Genomic DNA, 24,012 nt, shown 5'->3' on the forward strand with positions numbered 1-24,012 from the left:
ATACAGTAAATGCAAAATATCTATTGAACTAGTGACCAGTTAGCAATAGTTCAATTAACTGACCACAGGAAGAAATTACATATATTAAATGTTCATTAGGTCATGCCATATTTTACCTTTACTGATAATACAATACCAGAATAATAGAACTGTTTTGGTGTGGTTACATTTTTAGTGCAAATAAATTCATATACGTTGGCATGCAACTCCTTTCTACATTATAATGTAGGCTGGGATCCGAAGAACTGCAACACTAGTTTCTCATGTCCAGCATACCCTAGTGACTGTGTTTCTTGAACAATACATCTCCCCACGGCATACAGCAAATTACTTTTGAAACTTGAGTGGAGGGGACTTTCTAAAGCAGTTTGATATGTCATGAAGATCTTGATCTTCAAAGGTTGGAGGGAAGTAAAAATTCCACTAGACTTGCCCAAGTTCTTGGGCATGTCTAAAATACCTCTTTGGATCCCAGCCACTATCAGGTAAGACTACAAGATAATATGTACTCCTTAAAAGTGCATTTGTACAATTAATATTTTGGCCTCTAGTTTGTGTTTTGTGGTCTAGTTTTTGCAAGATGTTAAAGCAAACACATCTTACAAAATATTTACTCAGGAGTTAAGCCCCACTGAGCATGCATAGAAATGCAGCCTTAGAAAACTAGCTCTATCCTTCTCTTATATCTAATGTATTCTAAGTACATGAGATGGATGACAGAAGTAGGTATGTGCAACTGGCATGCCCTTAATCAGCTTTATACAGATCATCAATCCAGTTACAATTTAAGGAAGAATGAGGAAATGCAAAATTAGGATCCAAACAGTCATGAAAGAAACTGCCTCAAAAATACAAGCTGTGCAGTATAATCCTTAACAGGTTCACTCTGGAGTAAATCTCACTGAATTCAAATGTACCTACTCCCAAGTAAATTTACACAGGAAATGAAACTTATTTTTAAATAAATATAAACTTTGGCCACCTTCCTCAATCTGGTGTCCTCCAGAGATTTTGGGATCCAAACTCCCATCATCCCTAGTCAGCATGGGCAATGATCAGGGATGATGTGAGCTGTAGTCTAAAAACATATGGAGTTGGGGACATACAATTACACTGATCTATTAGAACCCCTCTATGATTTTACATCAGACTGACAAGATATAACCTGATGCAATAAGCACAAGTAAAACATTCCTATATTGTTTTGGACAAAGGAAATAAAAACTTTGCTGCACACTTGCTACCATAAGCATAAAGGTACTTTCTTGAGCTGTGTCTGTTACCTATGGCTATCATAAAGAGAAAAGCACAGCCAACAGCATTGAAATGACAGACCAACTTAGGACCTATTAGTAACATCAACAAGCTACACCACTTGAGATACTGCATACTCAACTGAATCCACTACTATCTTTACTTAAGCCATTTTAGTCTATCAGTGAGTGCAGTTCTTTGCCTACTCAAAAGTAAGTCCTATGAGTTCAATGAACATACTCCCAGGTGAACAGTATTGCAGCCCAAGTTAATAAAAGTTGTTTGTGAAAATGATTATGTGCAATGTTCCTATCAAAATAGTTGACATTTTATTTAATATCTAATAAAGAAAAATGCTAAATTAAGCTTTAAAAAATCCAGAATTGAGTAACTTACAGCAAGCCTACACATTTTTACTTAGAAGCCCACCCCACTGAGTTCAATGGGGTGTGTTCCCTGGTAAACAGTTAAGCTAACATCCAGAAATCAACTAAATTAAGCCTATTTTTACTTTACTACATATTATGGAAAACTTCAACTTTTAGCTCCATTTTTTTCTACTGGCAAAACTATTATTGATCCTGGTTACTCTTACTTTGGCCCTAAAAGTGCATTAATCTGAAAACTTGGGCCAGGATGTAAACTGCTACTTAGGCTCAACATAATTTTTGACATTTTTTTTTCTTTGACCAGTTGACCCCAAATCATACCATAAATTGCTTTTCAACATATTGTAGGGTTGACTGGGGGAAAGGGGGGAAAAAAACCCTCACATCATCTGCATTACTTTTGAGTTCAGAAAGCTTCTGATTCTAGCTGTGGCGGGGATTGCTACTGAAATTTAAAAAGAGGTGTTTGAATATATACAAACATTCAATCAAGCCCTGCTCCTTATTAAAATAAAAAGTGGCTGCAAACCATGTTAGCAGATTGGGCCTCTAATATATGGGGCTTTTTGGCAAATGAAAAGCAAACAAAACCATAAAACTTGTGCAGTTCCTTATAACTGATATATTGGACTACACTTCTATTGCAAACAACCATGGGTCCCTATATTTATTAAACTTAATCACCTGACAATAGAACTCAGTTAGGGCTCTTGGCATGGGTGAAACCTCCTCCCATTCAGACCTACTGCTATGGTAGACTTGTACTTCATCAGTGATTTCATCAGGAGCATAATCTCCCCCGAGGATGTAAATTTTATCTTCTATTCCAACTGCTCCTGCATTAAAACCAGCACATTCAAAAGACCCTTCCCCTTTCCAGACATATGTCTCTGGGCAAAAACTATAAACCTTGTAGGTGGAAAGGTCACAGATGTACAATGTGCAGTTCACTGGAACAGCTTTGATTAAGGTGGCGTGAAAGAACTGCCCAAATTCTGCTACCAGCTCAGACCACTGATCAGTTGCGGCATTATATTTAAAGAAACAATCAAGAGACGGGTTAAAGGCATCAGTAATTTCTACTTCAGAACCAAGCACATAAATTATATTCTGACATGCACTTGCTTCTGGATAATAGATACCTCTTGGTAAGGGACTCACAGATTTCCATTCCCCAGAGAGAGGACTGTATGCCTCCACATCCAAAAGACTTTTGATATCCTTAGATGCCCTCGTCTTCCCCCCTATTACAAACAGTTGATTTAGGGCCACAACAGATGCATGCATTGTCCTTGGCTTCTTCATGGCTGATACCGATGAGAAGCTGTCCTTCACCGGACAATAACACCAAGTTTGGTCAGTGGCATCATGATACATTTCGGCAATATGAAGTCTAATTGTCCGGAAACAGTTTCCTACACATCCGCCAGTTATAAATAGCTTTTCACCATAACTAGATAAACTTGATCCTGGCAGATCTGTTATGTGCGTGTGCATCAATTCTTTCCATTGATCGGTTTTAATATTGTAACAAAACGTATGTCGATGTACTCCGTCTTCCTCAGTTTTGTGAACAAGTATGTACTGTTCTGTTGTTGAAGGGCGAGCGTCGGGAAACAAACCGCTAAAAGTTTGCACACTTTTAATTGCCTCATTGATTATTACTAAGCAACCAGCGCTTTCAAGTAGTTGTTCTTCGGAGTGCAATACTTCCTGCAGCGTCTCCTCGGATAACTGATGTAACCGTATTTTTTTCATCAAGTGGGGAAGATGCTTCTGTCTTGTTTCTAAGTTATGTTTCGTCCACCAAAGGGCAGCTTTCAACACAGATTCCTCATCTGGGACGTTGAGCTCATCTGCTTCTATACATTTTAGCAGTATCTCGAAATTCATTTCCAGAAAATCATTTGACTGGAGCAGCAAGGAAAAATGGCGTTGGGCATATTTGAGGGTATGGTCAAACAACTGAGTGGACCCATAACTTTCGGAAATGGATAATAGCTGCAAACAGTTGACAAGATCAATGTTCTTAATTAGAAAGTCACTGCAAGCTTTCGAAAGAGTGGAAACTTGAAGAAAGGATGAAAGCTGAAATAACATTTCTACGTTATCGTTTGTTATCTCTGTTCTTCCAGTGTAGGCATAATCAAGAAATGCCTTCACTGCCTTGGGTGATAAATTACTAATAGTAACACTCCCATCATCTCTTTCTTTCATGTTAACTTCAAACATGGCCCTGCAGTTAAAATACAGAAGATGAACACACAATAAATCATCACTGATATCTGTTCCATCTGAATATAATATAGAACCAAAACCACACAGCTTAAGGTGAAGGGAACTATTTTCAATAAACATCTTTTGGACATTTTAGGTAAATTATTTGTAGAGTGAACAAATGCAAAACTAATGCAGTATAAAGCACATTTAAGAAGAAGCAGGGTTTTTCTATGAGGTTTTCATTACTTTTAAATAGTTCGGCATGATAAATTCAGGCATCATTCCAATCAAGGTATGATGAGTGTATATCTTAAAACACAAATTAGATCAGTTCCTAGAATAGGATCCAAACTACAGGCTTACCTAAGGCAATTTACCTACAGGCTTACCTAAGGCAACTGGAATTTTTGGATTTGGGTTTTTTCTGTTAACAGCTACATCCACTCTCAGATTCAGATTGCTTAGACTCATTAATTTCTTAAAAGCTCAGAGTGAGTAAAAGAGCATGATGTATTGCCACAGGATTTCTGTTTCTGTACATCCAATTAGCCAATGTGGAGTCCACCTGATGCTGTTGGGCTATAACTTCCATCACCCTTGACCAAGAAGCCAATGAGAGTTGCAGTTCCAACAACATAAGGTGGGCACAAACCAAGGTTCAATGGAAATGCAGCTCACCCTCCTGGAAGATAAGGGATACCCAGGTTAACAGTGTTCTTGTTTTCATAAATATGTTGTAATTTCTATTATACCCAAAGTCTGGAATGTATTCCGGATGTATCAAGACCCGTTTTTGTTTCTGCTTCAATATCTTGTACCTGTTTTCTGTGATTGTTCTGTTTTATGCTTGATTTTGTATTTTAATAAAATTAAAATTATTTGCATGTCTTCTCTGAGATCTTCAATACTAGACACTGTCAAACAGAGGATATGAGCCAAGCGATTTGATTTGAAATGCTATACTGAGTTGCATCATAGAGTATCCAAACAACAACAAAAATACTCATAGAGAAACAGTTATTAAATATTCCTACAGATAAATTATTTTATTATTGATTAATGTAATCAATACATCCAGCAAAGGCGGTTTGCATACAGAAGTGGTATCTGTAAGTGCATGCCCTTCTGCATTGTGTTGAATTGGCTGCATATAGCTTTTAAGGCAGATGGTAATGCACATCTCCACCTGAAACCTACATATGAAGTTGTACACAGTGAATGGGTTGAAGTCATGCTATCTAACAAAAACAAATAATTTTAAAATGATTTCATAGCCATTTCATAGCTGACTGGATCTACTAATCTACTTTTGAAGTTCAACATAGGATGAGAATTACTTCTATGTTTTGAGTAGGGGGGTTGTGAATTGAATAGAAGAATGAATTAACTACATCACATATGTAACAGTGATTTATATATATCTCCATGTTTATATCCATATATATCCATATCTATATCTATGCACACAAGAACTACATCATAAATAGGCTTACCTGAAAAAGTCACTACATGCTGCCAATACGCAACGGTGACATGGGATCACTTCATCTTTCACAAGTATTTTGAAGTCAAAAAAGTTGTTTTGATCTCTGAAGCTTTGCAGTACATTTAAGATTTGTTGGCCATGGCCTTCAGCCACCAAGGAGCTGGCTTTCTGCTCACGAGATGAAATTCCATTGCAAGTTGGGGTGCTAATGAAATCATATTGGTTGTCCATGGTTTCTGCACTCTATTCTTATTGCTGAAGGAGATAATATAAAAGTTAGACACACACAACAAAATTACTGACCACAAATGACTTCATAGGTATGGTATGCTAGATGTGGTGATGCAAGGAATCTTTATCCATATTGGGAAAGGTGTATAAATATTTCTAATAATAAAAATAGCTAGAAATGCCATCCAAATAATACATCACAGGTCGGAATCTCATTGGTAACTTGCCTCCGGGTACACTTTCAAAGCAAGCGATGAAGAAATCCATGCACAGAATGATAATTGTATGCTGGTTTGCAGTGAATATATTTCACTGTAACCACCATAAATTCCTAAGGCTTAAATTTGTTAAGTGACTTTGTTACTAAAAAAATAAAAATAATCTGTGGTATGAACTGTAACTATTACTGCATTGCTTTATTTGTTTTTTTAAGGGAAAAGAAGGTCCCAAAGAATTATACCCAAACCTTGCTACATAATCAACTGATTCATATATCCGAACAGCTAGAGTTTGCCTACTTTCTTAGTTGTTTGTGTTTTGCTGGTCAATGGTAGCCATTTTGGGCAAAAACCATGGGGGTAAGGAGAGAGATCGGACAAATCAGTTTTTCCTCTTTGGCTTTTGCTGATTGGCTGCAGCAGTTTCAGGCAAAAAGCATGGAAAGAGAAAACCTGGATTAGAAATGTTTCCACAGGAAATGATGGAAATAATCGGCTCGCTATGCAAACTTGTTACTCTGAGTAAAGGTTGAATACCATCCTAACAAATGTATTATGATACAAGCTTTCATGGAACATACAGTATGATCACATCTTAAACGGGGTTGCATTCTGGGGATAGCATGTAAAGCCGGAATACCATATAGTCAATACAACCCTTTAAAAACCAGGTAAATGGCCCATAGAAAGCACACCAGCATTTACCTGTGCACAATGACCGTGTTGCTTAGTCTTCCTCATCCTCTTCAGGGCTTGAGGTTTCTCCAGGAGATGATGGACCAGGCCTGAGCAACAGATTGCGAGTTACAGGCAAAGTGGTTGGTTCAGTTTCAGCTTCAGAAGTTGATTGTGTGGGCTCACTTAGTACCACTGCATTTTTTGTGGTGCTTGGCAACTGTCGCTGTTGTCTCTTGAGCTGTTCAAACATTTCTCGATACAGTCTCAAACTGTCTGTGATACCCTGTGTGATTTTGAGGCTTCGTTCCATAGATGGGTCAAACTCAGCGATCAAATCATTCAGGTGTTTTGCTGTTTGGAAGACTTGAGCAAACTTATGCAGATTCCAACTTGCTGGCTCATCCTGTTCATCCTCCTCCTCCTCATCTTCTGTACTTGCTCTTAGCAGTTCCTCCAGCTCTTCATCAGTCAACGTTCCTCCATGGCCATCAATTAACTCTTCAACTTCTTCCTCAGTGAGGTCAACAAAGCCATCACCACCCACTTGTCTAGCCATCTGGACACTATGTTCCACTTCATTGTCAATGATTGGGAAACCCTTAAAATCACCCACACATTCTTTCCACAACTTGCGCCAGCATGCATTCACCGATTCAGGCTTGATTGCATCTACTGCTTGCTTAATGTAAGTGATGCAACTGACCATGTTAAAGGACTTCCAGCACTCAATGGCATCAAGGTTGGGATCAGCATCCATAGCGTTACGTATCCATGAGAAGGTTAGCTTTGTGTAAGTTGCCTTGAAGCACCGAATCACACCTTGGTCAAGAGGTTGGATGATGGAGGCCGTGTTGGGCGGGAGAAAGACAACTTCAACATCATTATGTGCAAAGCAGAGTGCCTCAGGGTGACCAGGAGCATTGTCCACAATCAGCAACACCTTAAAGTCCAGTTGTTTCTCTTCAAGGTACCGCTTAACTTCCAGAACAAAGCAATTGTGGAACCAATCTAGAAACGTTGCTGCAGTTACCCAAGCCTTTTTATTGGGTTGCCAAAACACAGGCAGGAGATTTTTGTTCTTGCCTTTCAGGGCACGGGGGACTGCGGACCTGTACTGCAAGCCTGGCTTTATTAAGTGCCCAGCTGCACTGCCACAGAGCAACACAGTCACACGGTCGTTAGCTGCTTTGAAGCCAGGGGCTCGTTTTTCAGATTTGGAGATGTACGTCCGCTCAGGCATTTTTTTCCAGAACAGCCCCGTCTCAACAGCATTAAAAACTTGCTCAGGAAGGTATCCCTTTTCATCTAACAGTTCTTTTAATTGCTTGGGGTAGGCTTTTGCTGCCTCTTTGTCTGCAGATGCTGACACTTCACCAGTTGCGTGCGCATTTTTCAGTTTGAAGCGCTTCCTAAAACTAGTAAGCCAACCGTGGCTGGCTTTGAATTCCTTCACAGGCTGCCCATCCTCGGCAGAAGGTTTGAAGAGTGCATAGAGGCTGAGAGCCTTTTGCCGTAACATCACGCCATCAGTAGGCACGCGTTTGCGGTTCATGTCTTCAAGCCACAGGTTTAATGCCTTCTCAGTCTTTGCTAAAGCCTTGTCGTGCACCTGGCTTGTCACCTGAGCAGGTATTGGAGCACTTGCTGCCACAATGTCACAGATTTCTCTCTCTCGAACCTTGATGGCATGGACGCTCGATTCACTGTAGCCATATTTGCGTGCCACACTAGAGACCGACATGCCATCTCTCAAGCAGTCCAGCACCGCTACTTTTTCTTGCCGTGTTGGAACCAATCGTTGTTTCTTGTGTTGCACGCCAGCAGAGGGCCCTGGCTTGCGTTTGGGGGCCATGTTTTCTTAATCACCAAGGCTACTCTCAATCGCCAACTGCACCTCCACACGTTCTCCAACGCTGCTTGCACTGTCTCCACCTCAGCACCCTTTCCTAAGCTGTACAATGATGGGTGGGATGTCGATGAGGTTTTTTTCCCTCTTCCCACCCACACCACACACACAGATTTGGAAATTGCCTATGTTAAATGTGAATAAGCCGTGATCGTACTGCAACTCACTTCATCAGACACATAAAGTACTGTCCTCATTTACAGATGCATGTGTATGTACTGGATCGGTCGTACGTGGGTGTGATTGTAAAAGTTGAGGAGAACATGCAGAGTCACTTAGGCCAAAAGGAAGTACAGCAAATTAATTAACAGCGGTAATGCAGAGCATGCTTGACGACACAAACACCTTGGCATCGGTAAGCCACTTAGGAGCAAAGGAAGCTGCAGGCCACTGTTACATCTAGCTTGCTAGAACGAGCAACAGCTCTCCAGGGTTTCAGCCAGAGGACATTCCAAGCCCTACCTGGAGATGCTGGGGACTGAACCCACAACCTTCCGAATGCAAAGCAGAAAATCTATCACTGAGCTACAGCCTTTCCTCTTCCACGTATAAGGGGGGGGGATCCACTATCATTGAAACTCTCTGCTGCTTTTCCTGCAAAAGGCAAACAAAACGACCCTTCGGGAAACAGCAGCACTTATTCCTAGCATCATTCAGCTTGAATATCATCGCCTTACTGTCCATAGAAGCCCCGCCTTCGCAGCTGGGAGGAACGTCTGGGAACAACTAAGGTCACACGCTACGTAACAGCTTCAGTGGCTGTTCTGCGCATGCCCCGTGCGCATGCTCATCACCAGAGACGCCAATCTAAAACACGGCCTGTTCCCTTTTACCTCAGACAACCCTCGGACAACTGCCAGGCTGGCGAGTTTAACACCCCTCGTTAGGAATGCGCCGCCTATAACCCAGCGGAGGCCTTCCATTCCGTGGTTTCCTCCTCGGTGCGTGCCGCTAACTACCCACCTGCATCCAGCGCAGCCACTCCGAGACCATCCGCGACGCCCGACATCTGCAAAAGCCGACGCTGTCCTCCCATTGGCTCTTCCTGCTGCCCATCGATCGCGTCCTGTGTTGTGAGTGGCGCAAGTCCGTGTCGCTAAAAAAGCGCCAAAGCCCGCCTCCTCGTAACAGCCTGTGCCGCCGACGTTGTCAAGAGCTGGGACCGCCCCCCGCTCCCAAGAGTTCTGAGCTCGATGAAAACAAAGAGACACTTCAGGTGATCAATTGAAAGTGAGCGTCGGGGAGGGGGGAAGCAATGTAAATAATATAGGACAGGGCTCTATAAGGTATATGGAAATACAGATTCTCCCCCCGCTTCGCCCCGTATTCTATGCAATGCTGTTGCCTCGCATGTGGCTGCTGTAAAGCAGAACTCAGAATGAGCACCGCGCGCAACCTCCTTTTTTTTCTTGTTATACTCTCCGGAGGGAGATGGTGATTGGTCTGCCGTGTTTTGCATTTGGCTCCCGATTGGCTGCTGCGTTTCCTCTCCCTCTCGAACTTCCGCGAGTCCCTCCCTCCCTCCCTCCTCTTTTTCGAACCTTCAGCAAAGCAGAGGAGAGAGTGAGCCACGGGCACTGCGGAGCTTGCACTTTATTGCTCCTTTTCCCCTCAACCTTTGCTTCTGCAGTTCTGCAGCGCGGAGTGCTTCGCCTGATTACTCGGAAGCAAGCCCTGTTGAGTCCAGCGGGGCTTCCTGCAGCCTTGGAGTCTCCTGGCTTAAAAAGTTTTGGGCGCAATCCTAAACCAGGCCTATACTCTGAAGGAAGCCCCGTTGAATTCAGTGAGGCTTACTCCCAGGTAAGTGGGGTTAAGAATTGCAGCCATAGGCATCTCTACGCCCAGTGCCCAGCACTTCGGATGTTCGAGTCCAGCCAGCCCCGTTCCCGCCTGGAAGCAGCAGCGCTATTTCTCCCCAGGAGAGCAACGCATTCTCCCCTCTCCTTAAAAAAAAACAACCTGCCTCGATTGCCAGCAAAAGAAGGGAAACAAGTTGTCTATTCGTGTACATTTTGGCACATTGTCACCTGCAATCTCTTTAAGTAATGCCAATAGGAGCAAGTTATGAAAACTGCAAGGGGTCCACTTGAAATCCAGTCCTTGAGAGAAGACTTTTGGGATGTATTTGCATTTAAATCCTTTATTCCCTTTCCTCAGTACAGTAGTTCTTGGAGGTAAGCCCCACTAAATTGAATGGGGCTTACAGAATTGCAGTCTGGGCAGAGGAGGTGTTTGTTTACGCTGGAGTAAAGACAGAGCATCATTCTATTTATATGATTCTGATCCTGCCCCTTCCTTCAATGACCTCCCATGGAGAGGGGCTTAATCCATTTTGCACTCACAACTACCCTGCGAGAGACTGAAAGATGGTCATTCACGCAACATCCTAACTTGAGTGGGGATTTGAACCAAGAACTCGCTGGCCCAAGAGTTCTGTCAGCCTCCCATTTCTCTCCCCTCTCTGCTACGTGCTGATGTTTTAAAACATATGTTCCGGTGTGCTGTGGCTTCCTTGGACCGTCTTGCTATGGAGAGAGTACGTTGGGCCTTTTCCTATGACACCTGGGTCCCTCGCCGTGAGGATTGGTTGCTGTCCATGCGCCTCATACAGCCTGAAGAGAGGGAGCGCATCGAACAGTTTGTCTTCCGTCGCGATGCCAAGGCTGCAGTGGTATATACATATATTTATGCTCTTATTTTAAGATATACTTCGCTGAGATGAATATCTCTCATCTCTTAGTTGTTATTTTAGCATAAAGGTGGTGCTTCTAGACAAAGACTTTTGCAAGTGAGAGATGCATTGAACCAACAGAGTCTGCCCAGTCTCCTATGCTGATAACTGCTGTAATAATAATAATAGTAGTAGTAGTAGTAGTAGTAGTTTATTATTTATACCCCACCCATCTGGCTCAGTTTCCCCAGCCACTCTGGGCAGCTTCCAATTGAGTGTTAAAACAATACAGCATTAAATAGTAAAAACTTCCCTGAACAGGGCTGCCTTCAGATGTCTTTTAAAGATAAGGTAGCTGCTTATTTCCTTCACATCTGAAGGGAGGGCGTTCCACAGGGCGGGTGCCACTACCGAGAAGGCCCTCTGTCTGGTTCCCTGTAACCTCACTTCTCGCAACGAGGGAACTGCTGGAAGGCCCTCAGCGCTGGATCTCAGTGCCACACTGCCCCATCAGCATAGCGTTGGCTCCAGGGTATTGGGCGTTTGGGCCTTCATTGAGTTTCCTTAAATGGAGGGTTCTTTTAGCCTGCTTTTGATCTTGAATACTTGCAAAATGAAAATGACAGGGTGGTGGGTCCTCTCTTGTCTATTGCCACTCTCTAGAGCAGGGGTTGGGAACTGTTTTCAGCCCCAAGACCCACATTCCCTTATAGGCCGCTTTCAGTTGTGGTCAGGGCCAGAAGCAGATGCTGGCAGAGCGAAGAATGCTTAATTTTGCTTTCGCACATAAAAGAGATCCTAGAGTTGGAAGGGACCATCTAGTCCAAGCCTTTGCAACGCAGGAATCTTTTGCCCAACGTGGGGCTGGAACCCACAACCCTGAGATGGAGTCTCATGCTCTACTGACTGAGCTATCCAGTTTGCTAGTTTCTACAAAAACTGAAACACTCCTCTCTGTATCCTCCATCCAGACAAGCAGGAGCGAGTATCAGAGTTCAAGGACGCATTCCAGCCTGGCAAAAATACTCAGGGAGGCTACGAAGCAAGCCCAGTGAGGGCTTTGGCCTGGGGAGCATTCAGAGGGCCAGATAGATCTCTGGAGGGCCACATTCAGCCCTTAAACTTAAGTTTCTCTAGCCCTGTCCCAGTGGCCAACCCCCACTTGGCTATATCAAAAGGATGCAGAAGAGACTAACCATCTCTTTCCATCGTCGTTTTTATTTTTTAAATTAAATTTGATGGCCGATTTATCTTGCCCGGGGGCAGCACAAAGCGACTTACAACCCACCGACCAAAAAGACGGGCAAACCCTCCCACAAAGGTATATTAAAATCAAGAGGAAATAGAAATACAGTGGTGCCTCGCAAGACGAAAATAATCCGTTCTGTGATTCTCTTCGTCTAGCGGTTTTTTCGTCTTGCGAAGCAAGCCCATTGATGGATTAGTGCTATTAGCGGCTTTTAGCGGCTTATCAGCTTATCGGATCAGCTGATAAGCGGCTTAGTGGCTTAGAAAAAGGGGGGGAACCCGCAGGAACTCGCAAGACATTTTCGTCTTGCGAAGCAAGCCCATAGGAAATTCGTTTTGCGAAGCACCTCCAAAACGGAAAACTCTTTCGTCTAGCAAGTTTTCCGTCTTGCGAGGCATTCGTCTTGCGGGGCACCACTGTACATTAAAAACACCCCGCCCACTTCTAAAAGGCCACACCAATTCTTTTTTTCCTTTTCCTTTCTCCTCCTGTGATGAGGCTGCATTTTAATATGTTATTTTTTCAGTATTTTAATGTTGTATTTTAATCTTGTTTTTAAGTTGTATTCATTCAGATCATTTTTATTATTGCTTGTTAGCCGCCCTGAGCCCGGCCTTGGCTGGGGAGGGCGGGGTATAAATAAAAATTATTATTATTATTATTATTATTATTATTATTATTAATTAAAGGCCAAAGGCCTGGTTATAAGGGTAATTTTTTGCGTAGAGATATATAATGATGGCTCCAGGGGAGCCTCATCTTGGCTGGGACCAGCTGTCATTTAGCTCCTCTCCTCCCAGAACTGCCCCTACAATGGTAATGTCTCCTGGTCATTTTATAACTTTATTATGTAACGGAATAAAAGAGTTGAAAGGAGGAGGAGACGTAGATGCCAGGCTCTTCGGTGGCATCCATGCATGCTCTGTAACGTCTGCTTCCAACCAACGTTTTAAAATAAATGAAATGTAAATCGGCTTGAGTCACTGAAGAACTGTGTGGTATGACCCGTTCTAATCAGCTCTGTAGGCAGATGTGAAAATGGGATTTCTGTTTGCTGCTTATATTATCTCCTGTGCTATAGGTGGTGCTGGTGCTCAGCGGATAATATATGAGTGCAATCTTTCTAATACTTTTTTTTAATCATAAAAATAAGCTCTGGGAGGGGTGTGTGGAGTGCAAACTCACTGCTAAATCATAGAGAGCAATGCCTATGAGTTCCTCATTAAATGCATCATTCGAAAATGTAATTAAAGTGAACCATTTTCTGACAAACTAAGGACCAGCCATTGGTTTCTCCTGTTCATGTGTATAGACAGTAAGTTCCATCATTGCTACCGTTCTATTTCAGTGTATTAATTAGAGTAGCTTCCCCAACCTAGTTCCCTGGTTCCCTCCAGATATTTCCATCATTCCCTGTCAGCATGGCTGTGGGAGTTGCAGTCCAAAGCATATGGGGGCTGGGTGGGAGGGTATAGGACGGATGAGAGGGACATGGATTTAGGCTAAGCCTACCTCTCAGGGTTGCTGTGAGTATAAAGTAGGACAGCCCCTGTTTCCGTCTTTCTTGCAGGAAGAGTGGAATACACACACACACACACACACAGAGTGGTACCTCGGGTTACATACGCTTCAGGTTACATACGCTTCAGGTTACAGACTCCGCTAACCCAGAAATATTACCTCGGGTTAAGAACTTTGCTTCAGGATGAGAACAGAAATCGTGCTCCGGCGGCTCAGCAGCAGCAGGAGGCCCCATCAGCTAAAGTGGTGCTTCAGGTTAAGAACAGTTTCAGGTTAAGAACGGACCTCCGGGGTTTCTGTTCTTCTCCTGAAGTAAAGTTCTTAACCTGAGGTAATATTTCTGGGTTAGCGGAGTCCGTAACCTGAAGCGTCTGTAACCCGAGGTACCACTGTGGGTGGGGGGTGGGTGTGGGTATATATATATACACACACACACACACCCATATATATATATATATATATATATATATATATATATATATATATATGCAGGTTTTGGTGTCTTCGGGTGTCTTCCCGTGTAAGAGTCGGGGTGTCTGTGCAACGTTTCGACGAGGTCTCACTCGTCATCTTCAGGCTGGTGCTTTCGGCTTCTTGTTACTGGAACAGAGCAGAGTCTGGTGTTTGAGTTCCTATAAATACTGTTGAGGGGTGGGGTGTATAGCCTCCAACGTTCTGGGCAGAGAGGAAGTTCCTAGATTAGTGTGCCTTTTCTTCTTTTGTTCCTTAATTACTTGAGGGATATCTTGGGTGATTTCATGAGTGATATTCTGAATATCACTGGGTGGGTCATTAATTACTTGAGGGATATCTTGGGTGATTTCATGAGTGATATTCTGAATATCACTGGGTGGGTCATTAAGTGTAGATTAGTTGCTAAAGCTCTCGTGTCTTGACCTCTTGAGCTTGTGAAGAGTTTTTCTGAGAAGATGGCTGTGCTGCATTTAGTTGTGCTCTGGCTTGGCTTCGTGTATAGGGGCGAGCTATGGTTTTGTGCCTTGTGCCAGCCAGATCTGTGTAGGGATTGCAGGGGGGTGCAGCATCCGGAGGTGCCACTATAGTTTGGTTGCTGGATGGAGTCTGTAATATGTCTGTGGAGAGGGTCTGGGTTTGGGTCTGGTGTGGTTGATTGGTGACGGCGTTCTGTGTGCCTCTGGTTCTGGTGTCGGTTTTTGTGGGGAGGGCTAATTTCCAGATGTCTGGCAGGCGGGACGTGTCGTCACGCTTGTTCATGTTGTGAGGGTGTTTCTCTATCTCGATGGCTTCCATGATTATTCTCTTGTGGTGATGTTCCATGTTAAAGAGCAATTTGGAATCTGCAAAATTAATTTCGTGTCCTGTTTCTTTCATGTGTTGGAAAAGAGAGGAAGTTTTTTCTTCTTTTTTGACGGCATTCTTGTGTTCTGCGATACGTGCATTTATTCGTCTGTTTGTTTGTCCAATGTACGTGGCTGGGCAGACTTTGCAGGGTATTTCATAGACCCCTTGGTTTTCCAGCTGGATTTTGTCTTTTGGGTTTCTGAGGATATTGGCTATTTTTTGGTTGGTGCAGAAGGCTGTTTTGATATTGTGTTTATGGAGGATTTTGCTGATTTTGTCTGTAGTGCCCTTGATATAAGGAAGGAGGGCCATGCCATTGTTTTCTTCTGTGTCTTGGTTTTTGGGGGGTGTTTCTTTTTGGATTAGCTTCGTAACCCTGTTTTTCTGGTATCCATTGGCGATTAACACATTTGAGAGATTCTGTAACTCAGTTGTCAAGTGGTCTTTGTCAGCCAGGCGTTTGGTTCTGGAGATGAGAGTCTTGGCTACGGAGTTTATTTGTGCAGGGTGGTGGTGTGATTGTGCATGTAAGTAGCGGTTGGTGTGTGTTTTTTTCCGGTAGATAGTGTGTCCTAGGGAGCCATCAGGTTTTTTGTAGATTAGGACGTCAAGAAAGGGGAGTTGGTTGTTGTCTTCTATTTCCATAGTGAATTGTATTTTGGGGTGTAGGCTGTTGAGATGTGTGAGGAAGCTATCTAGTTTTTCTTTCCCGTGTGGCCAAATTACAAAGGTGTCGTCAACATATCTGAGCCAAAGTTTGGGTTTGTGTTCTGACTTGTCTAAAGCATTGGTTTCAAAGTGTTCCATGTACAAATTTGCGATGACCGGTGAGAGGGGTGATCCCATAGGTGCTCCTTCTATCTGTTTGTATCTTTGTCCATTGTGGATGAAGTACGTGTTGGTTAGGCAGTGGTTGGTCAGGTCCAGGATGTATTTGGGGGGGTTGTATTTGTTTTGAATGGCTGTCAAGGCTTCATTAATGGGCACTTGAGTGAAGAGAGATACAACATCGAAGCTCACAAGTAGGTCATCGGGATGTAGGTATTGTTTCTTTATTGTTTCTATGAACTGGAAGGAGTTAGTAACGTGTGAAGCGATGGATTCTGCATAGGGCTGAAGTTGCTTAGCGAGAAATTTAGCGAGATTTTGTAGAGGTGAGCCTATGGAGCTGACTATTGGTCTGAGTGGTGTTCCTTCTTTGTGTATCTTGGGGAGACCGTAGAGTTTGGGGCATCTGGATGATTTTTCTCTGGGGATGATTCTTAGCTGGATTTCTTCACTGATAGGAGAGGCTTTTATTTTGGATTTGGTGGTTTTTTCCAGATAGGTGGTGGGATCTGTTTTTATAGGTTGGTAGGTAGGGTCTTGGAGTAGATTTGATAGTTTTGCTTGGTAGTCCGATGTGTTCATCACAACAGTGGCGTTGCCTTTGTCTGCTGGGAGAATGATTATGTTGTTGTCTTTCCTCAGGTTGGTGAGTGCTTTCTGTTCTTCTTTGTGTAAATTGCTTCTGGGTGGTTTGCTGGAGCAGAGGATGTTGGTGACTTCAAGTCTGATTTTATTGGCTTCATCTGGGTCGATTTTGGTCAGGCTAGCTTCGACTCCGCATATGATGTTTTCCGTGGGGATGCGTCTCGGGGCGACTGCAAAGTTGAAACCTTAATGACCTACCCAGTGATATTCAGAATATCACTCATGAAATCACCCAAGATATCCCTCAAGTAATTAAGGAACAAAAGAAGAAAAGGCACACTAATCTAGGAACTTCCTCTCTGCCCAGAACGATGGAGGCTATACACCACACCCCTCAACAGTATTTATAGGAACTCAAACACCAGACTCTGCTCTGTTCCAGTAACAAGAAGCCGAAAGCACCAGCCTGAAGATGACGAGTGAGACCTCGTCGAAACGTCGCACAGACACCCCGACTCTTACACGGGAAGACACCCGAAGACACCAAAACCTGCATATATATATATATATATATACACACACACACACCCCTCAAATGTATATGTGTGTGTGCATTATTATTCTGTTCTGTTCTATTCTATATTCTATTATTATATTATAAAGTAGCTGTAATATTTGACCCAACTTGTAGTAGTAGCAGTAGTAGTAGTAATAATAAAATTTTATTTATATCCCGCCCTCCCCAGCCGAAGCTGGGCTCAGAGCGGCTAACAACAGTAAAAATAACACAGTTTGCATAAAATCACAATCACTTAATTGAAATACATTCTAAAATCAATTCAGAATCAAGTTAATGGCAACCATTGGGCTAGAGTTCTATGAGGATTACCAAAGGTGTGTTTTAATTCTGTTTTTAAAAGAATGTAAAGCATAGCTGTGCTCTGTAATGAACTGTCAAATCGTTTTTGAAGGCAAATGGTATCTTAATATATTCCCCCCCCTTTCCCCTCCCCCCCTTTACATAGAACAGTTACTTTCTGTGCATTATTTGTTCATTTTGCCTCATAGGCTGGCCGGCTGCTGATAAGAAAATTAATTGCAGAGAAGCTGAAGATTCCTTGGAATGAAATAAAGTTACAAAGGACTTCAAAAGGCAAACCTGTCCTTGCAAATGACTTAAGCAGTGCCCATTCCAGCTTCAGCTTTAATGTCTCCCATCAAGGGAATTATGCTGTTCTTGCTGCTGAGCCTGACTGTCAAGCTGGCATTGATGTTACGAAGACGAGCATGCCAGGTAAGTGTACTATAGTCACTCTTTAAAAAAATAATTAATAATCTACAGTGTCCTAGGACAGGAAAGAGAAGCCACTTTGCTCATTTATTGCAACACACGCCGTAGAGGGATTTTTGAGGTGCCAGCGATTGGCTGAGCTTTCCTTCGTTCACAGTCTCTGGCTGCCATTGGCTGAATTGTTCCAATCTTAGAAATTCAGGAATAATAATAATTTATTATTTGTACCCCGCCCGTCTGGCTGCATTTCCCCAGCTACTCTGGGCGGCTTCCACAAAGACCAAAAATACACCAAGATGTCACACATTAAGAACTTCCCTGCCTTCAGATGTCTTCTGAATGTCAGGTAACTGTTTATCTCTTTGACATCCGATGGGAGGGCGTTCCACAGGGCGGGGGCCACTACCGAGAAGGCCCTCTGTCTGGTTCCCTGTAGCTTTGCTTCTCGCAGTGAGGGAACCACCAGAAGGCACTTGGCGCTGGACCTCAGCGTCGGGGTAGAACGATGGGGGTGGAGACGCTCCTTCAGGTATACTGGGCCAAGGTCATTTAGGGCTTTAAAGGTCAACACTAGCACTTTGAATTGTGCTTGGAAACATACTGGGAGCCAATATAGGTCTTTCAAGACTGCTGTTATGTGGTCTTGGCAGCCGCCCCCAGTCACCAGTCTAGCTGCCACATTCTGGATTAATTATAATTTCTGGGTCTCCTTCAAATGTAGCCCCACATAGAGTGCATTGCAGTAGTCCAAGCGGGAGATAACTAGAGCATGCACCACTCTGGCCAGACAGTCCGCGGGCAGGTAGGGTCTCAGCCTGCATACTAGGTGGAGCTGGTAGACAGCTGCCCTGGATACAGAATTGACCTGTGCCTCCATGGACAGCTGTGAGTCCAAAATGACTCCCAGGCTGCACACCTGGTCCTTCAGGGGCACAGTTACCCATTCAGATCCAGGGAGTCCACACCCGCCCGCTTCCTATCCTCCCAAAACAGTACTTCTGTTCAACCTCAATCCATTAGCCTTGGTATAAGGAAGCTGCCTTATACCAAGCCAGACCATCAATTCATTTGGCTCAACATTGCCCACAACACTGTGTGGCAATTGCTGTCCAGGATTTCAGGAGGGAATCTTACCCAAGGAGATGCCAATGAGACTTTTGGCATGTTTTTAATTTTGTTTGACATGTTTTTATTGAATGTATGCATGTACGTATTGTTACAGAAGTTGGGCGCCACCCGCAGTGGGTTCCAGGCGCTCACCCAGGTTTTGTGCTGCTTTGGAGAATTGAAGACATGGTGGGCATTGTCATAGCTTTAAGAAATATTATTTATTCACATATTCACACCTTCAGTTTGTGTGGAGAGAGTCCAGATCTTACAGCAGGCATCCCCAAACTCCACCCTCCAGCTGTTTTGGGACTACAATTCCCATCATCCCTGACCACGGGTCCTGTTAGCTAGGGATGTTGGGAGTTGTAGTCCCAAAAGAGCTGGAGGGCTGAGTTTGGGGATGCCTGTCTTACAGCACAGGCAAGAGGGGCTGGCCCCCCACAGCCATGGAGTCAAAGGCATCTCTCCCAGCCAGCCTGCAGCCAACCTGCCCAAGATGGATCCCAGTCTTTCTGTTCTCCCCCTTCCTCTTCCCAGCACACCTTGCTCTAAAAACTCTATTTTCTTGTCACCCCAAACACACACCCCATCACCATGGCAACCTCTTTCTGCCTAGGCCCAGTATTCCTCTCAGATGGGTCATCAACACTTTTTGTCACGTTAATACCTCTAACCTAGGTGAGACCATGGCTTGGAACAGAAGCTTAGCTTGGGTTTTTCCACTTGCCTGCAGTTTTCCCTTCAGTACTCCAAATATTCAAAATCCTGCCATTTATAATTTCTAGGGTTTAGTCCCTAACAGTATTTATTTGCCCATTTAAGGTATTTCTACCTCACCTTTGAGCTGAAAAAGCTGGGGTGTGGCAAATACCAGTACTAAGATGGTCCCTGGCAACAGGCTTATAATCTAAAAAGACATGACAGATGAGAAAAAAAGAAAAGAAATGGCAGTGAAAAGTAAGCTCAAGTTCTTATAATACAGATGTATGTACCCTGCCTTGGGCTAAGCAATTCATGTAAACAAAAAACCAAACTATACCAATATGATTCTTTGGAAAACGGCTGGGCTGAAACCCCCCCCCCCCAAATTCTGTGGAAGGGTGGTTTTTTCCTTCCAGAAAGGAAAGAGGCTTTATGTTCCAAAAACTAGAGTTACAAGGGATTCGTATTTTCCTTTATCTTAAGAGCAGCCACAGGGTGGCACTATTGATCTGTGGAAAATCTTTCCATCTGTTCCGATGTTCAGATTCCAAAACATTAAGCACTTGCGGATGAAACCATCTGCAACATTTAAACCGCCACATTGAAAAGGGGAGGCTCGTATGTGAAAACCATTTTGGCCTCCAAATAACGCTATAATAACCAATCCATTTTCTCTTCTATAAGAGCTGTATCTCTGTCAGGGAATGAACAGACATCTCTAACAGGAAATTCTCAGCACCTTTGCTACACTACAGTTCCCAGGATTCTTTGGGGCAAACCATGATAATCTAACTGGTATAGAGCAGGTTTTTTTGTAGTGTAGATTTGTTCTTCAGACAAGGCTGCTTAATTACTTTGTTTTGTCTTTATCTCTTTTTGGTGGGGGGGGGTGGGGGGTGGAGAAGTATACGACATTCTAGTTTTCCAGTGATTCTATACTGTTCTCGATGCCTCGCCAACACCCAATAATTGCCTTTATTTACAGAATGCTGGGAAGATCCTGTGGAGACTGGTGATAATCTAGTGCCTAGCCATAAGAAATCGAATCAGGAATCTAAAAATGCATTAAAAGTAAACTTTTTGGGTGAAACCGTCTAAAGCAGTACAGTGGTACCTCGGGTTACATACGCTTCAGGTTACAGACTTCGCTAACCCAGGAATAGTGCTTCAGGTTAAGAACTTTGCTTCAGGATGAGAACAGAAATCGTGGTCTGGCAGCGTGGCGGCAGCAGGAGGCCCCATTAGCTAAAGTGGTGCTTCAGGTTAAGAACAGTTTCAGGTTAAGTACGGACCTCCGGAACGAATTAAGTACTTAACCCGAGGTACCACTGTATTTCCCAAACTTGGGTCTCCATTTATTTTTGAACTACAATTCCCATCATCCATGACCACTGGTCCTGCTAGCTAGGGATGATGGGAGTTGTAGTACCAAAACAGCCAGGGACCCAAGTTTGGGAAACACAGGTCTAAAGTAAGAGCTGCTTCATAATGTTTAAAAAACAGCAGGTACAGAAGACCACCAGGAAAGATAAGCTTTAACTGCATTCTGCAGGCTAAGATGGTGCAGAGATTTTTCCTGAATGGTCTGCGGCCATCAACTTCCAGTGTCACCTTGAATGTCCTGGCTCCAGATGCAACACTATATCTCCCCTACTGCAAAACTTTGGATTGCAGTCTAAAGGGATGAATGACCAAGGCCAGTTCTGATCATTAATGTCCTAGTCCCTGCCATATTACTGTTACGTGCTGTTGGAGGGGCTGCCTTTGGTAACCTCAAAATCTGCTCTGCAAGCTTAGGTGAGCTGGAGGCCCTGTGGATTTCTGTTGCACAAGCAACTGCACGTCCCAAGTTAAGCACTATTGAGTCCTCTAAATTGCGGCGTGAGTTGGGCATGGGGGTTGCTTGCTCCCATTGAGACCAACACAACTTAAAAGTAACTAACATGTAGAAAATAATGTAAATGGCTTTCCGGTGCTTAAATGCTGAGAAGAGTTATCTGCATCTGTATAATATGCATGCTGCCATTTCCATTCATTCACTTTTTGATTAATGGGCTTTTCAAGGTTCGGCTGTGAAAAAGCTGATAATGGAAGCAGAAAGTATTTTCCTAGGGGAGAGAGAGTGAAAGAAATTTCGACTCAGCTCTAAACTGCTTGCTTATCTAGCATGCTGCTGTTGTAATAGCCTTGCCTAAGGAGCACGGGAAGCTGGCGTCATGCAAGCCAGTGTAAATTACGCCGGAGTAAAGATAAACCAGAGCCAGATTCCGATCAGCAGTGAGGCTACAGCTGGATGAGCCAGCCTAAGCATGGCAGAGAGAAAGCAAGCCTTCAATATTGTGTTTGAGTTACACTACCCTTTTTGCTGGCTTAATTTATACCAGGTTGCCAGGTCATGTGACTCAGCTGAACCAGGCTTAGGATCCAGCCTCTCTCCCCCCCCCCGCCATGGTCCCGCCCCACTGCACCCCCCCTCCTTTAAGTGCTTACACTGGGCTGAAGATTGAAGATCTTCTGGGCTCAGCGCAGCCAGCTAGGTCCTGGCTGAGCCAGGATGAGAGAGATATACTGGCCAAGGATGAGGAAGTTTCATCAGTATAACCCAGCTGGATCCTAACCCATCCATCTTGCCAGATAGGATTGTTCCGTAAGTCCCTCTTCGGTGCAATTAAAGCATTTTACTTCCTATTGCTTTTCTTTTTTTTTTTCATTTTCTTTTGCATCATGATCCCACTGGCATATTCCATCAGAGGTCTAACTGGAGTATAGTGAACTCTTCAGTCGCAGCATGACACCATTTCCAGGTTGTTGGTTTTTTGCATTCATTTATGGGAATAATTGCATTAAGATTATTTTCTGTGAGTGGCAGGGTATACAGAATATTATTTTTAGCTGTGAAGTGCGGCATGATGGAAAGTTTCGGGCTAGTGCTTATTATCCTGATAATATTCAGCTGAACTTAGGAGGTTTTTTTGTTCATCAGTGGAGCTTAAAGTACTTTACTGTATAGATTTCAAAGGAGGCCTCCACTGGTTCCATGCAGAGATGTGGTTTTATATATATATATATATGGTACATACATATATATATATATATGCTTTCGTAGATTTTCACGGGTATAGGAATGCAGGTTTTGGTGTCTTCGGGTGTCTTCCCGTGTAAGAGTCGGGGTGTCTGTGCGACGTTTCGACGAGGTCTCACTCGTCATCTTCAGGCTGGTGCTTTCGGCTTCTTGTTACTGGAACAGAGCAGAGTCTGGTGTTTGAGTTCCTATAAATACTGTTGAGGGGTGTGGTGTATAGCCTCCAACGTTCTGGGTAGAGAGGAAGTTCCTAGATTAGTGTGCCTTTTCTTCTTTTGTTCCTTAATTACTTGAGGGATATCTTGGGTGATTTCATGAGTGATATTCTGAATATCACTGGGTGGGTCATTAATTACTTGAGGGATATCTTGGGTGATTTCATGAGTGATATTCTGAATATCACTGGGTGGGTCATTAAGTGTAGATTAGTTGCTAAAGCTCTCGTGTCTTGACCTCTTGAGCTTGTGAAGAGTTTTTCTGAGAAGATGGCTGTGCTGCATTTAGTTGTGCTCTGGCTTGGCTTCGTGTATAGGGGCGAGCTGTGGTTTTGTGCCTTGTGCCAGCCAGATCTGTGTAGGGATTGCAGGGGGGTGCAGCATCCGGAGGTGCCACTATAGTTTGGTTGCTGGATGGAGTCTGTAATATGTCTGTGGAGAGGGTCTGGGTTTGGGTCTGGTGTGGTTGATTGGTGACGGCGTTCTGTGTGCCTCTGGTTCTGGTGTCGGTTTTTGTGGGGAGGGCTAATTTCCAGATGTCTGGCAGGCGGGACGTGTCGTCACGCTTGTTCATGTTGTGAGGGTGTTTCTCTATCTCGATGGCTTCCATGATTATTCTCTTGTGGTGATGTTCCATGTTAAAGAGCAATTTGGAATCTGCAAAATTAATTTCGTGTCCTGTTTCTTTCATGTGTTGGCATCACTGAAACCTGGTGGGATAAGTCCCACGATTGGAATGTAATAATGGGGGGATACAATCTATTTCAGAGAAACAGACCAGACAAGAAAGGAGGAGGAGTGGCGTTATATGTCAGGGATGTGTATACCTGTGAAGAGATCCAAGATTTAGATCCTCAAAGCCAAAGTGAGAGCATTTGGGTCAAAATTAAGGGAGAGAAGAATAACAGAGACCTCATTGTGGGAGTTTACTATAGATCCCCAAGCCAAACGGAGGACATAGATGATGCCTTCCTGGAACAGATGGCCAAGCATGCAAAAGGAAGGGAGATAGTAGTAATGGGGGACTTCAATTACCCGGATATTTGTTGGACGTCA

General features: G+C 43.6%; 4 protein-coding genes across 6 annotated transcripts in view; 1 reads left to right on the plus strand and 3 right to left on the minus strand.

Moving 5' to 3' along the window:
- Positions 1–24,012, minus strand: part of GUCY1A2 (guanylate cyclase 1 soluble subunit alpha 2) — a 550,449-nt gene that overhangs the window by 234,200 nt on the left and 292,237 nt on the right. The gene's annotated exons all lie outside the window — the stretch shown is intronic.
- On the minus strand, positions 2,072–9,775 carry KBTBD3 (kelch repeat and BTB domain containing 3). 2 transcript variants are annotated; one of them, XM_082219345.1, is made up of 3 exons: positions 9,346–9,775; positions 5,357–5,604; positions 2,072–3,879 (listed from the first exon to the last, which is right to left on the minus strand). In XM_082219345.1, the coding sequence occupies exons 2-3, from the start codon at positions 5,578–5,580 to the stop codon at positions 2,274–2,276; spliced, it is 1,830 nt and encodes a 609-aa protein (XP_082075471.1). In that variant the 5' UTR covers positions 5,581–5,604; positions 9,346–9,775; the 3' UTR covers positions 2,072–2,273. The 2 variants fall into 2 exon arrangements, with proteins under 2 accessions (XP_082075471.1, XP_082075472.1); XM_082219346.1 differs by lacking the exon at positions 9,346–9,775 and adding an exon at positions 6,504–6,635.
- On the minus strand, positions 6,526–8,328 carry LOC309531604 (tigger transposable element-derived protein 1-like; the record flags this gene model as incomplete). Its single annotated transcript, XM_082221193.1, has 1 exon — positions 6,526–8,328. The coding sequence occupies one exon, from the start codon at positions 8,326–8,328 to the stop codon at positions 6,526–6,528; it is 1,803 nt and encodes a 600-aa protein (XP_082077319.1).
- The window catches only part of AASDHPPT (aminoadipate-semialdehyde dehydrogenase-phosphopantetheinyl transferase), a 36,630-nt gene continuing 22,416 nt past the window's right edge, over positions 9,799–24,012 (plus strand). Inside the window, exons 1-2 of one of the 2 annotated variants that reach the window (XM_082219481.1) lie at positions 9,799–10,182; positions 17,625–17,850. In XM_082219481.1, the coding sequence (XP_082075607.1) occupies positions 9,814–10,182; positions 17,625–17,850 (595 nt within the window). In that variant the 5' untranslated portion in view covers positions 9,799–9,813. Of the gene's footprint in view, positions 11,054–17,624; positions 17,851–24,012 lie in introns of both variants that reach the window. The other variant, XM_082219482.1, reaches the window with a different exon arrangement.

The sequence above is a fragment of the Podarcis vaucheri genome (genome assembly GCF_965113315.1).
Source record: "Podarcis vaucheri genome assembly, chromosome: 4".
Taxonomy (NCBI): Eukaryota; Metazoa; Chordata; class Lepidosauria; order Squamata; family Lacertidae; genus Podarcis; species Podarcis vaucheri.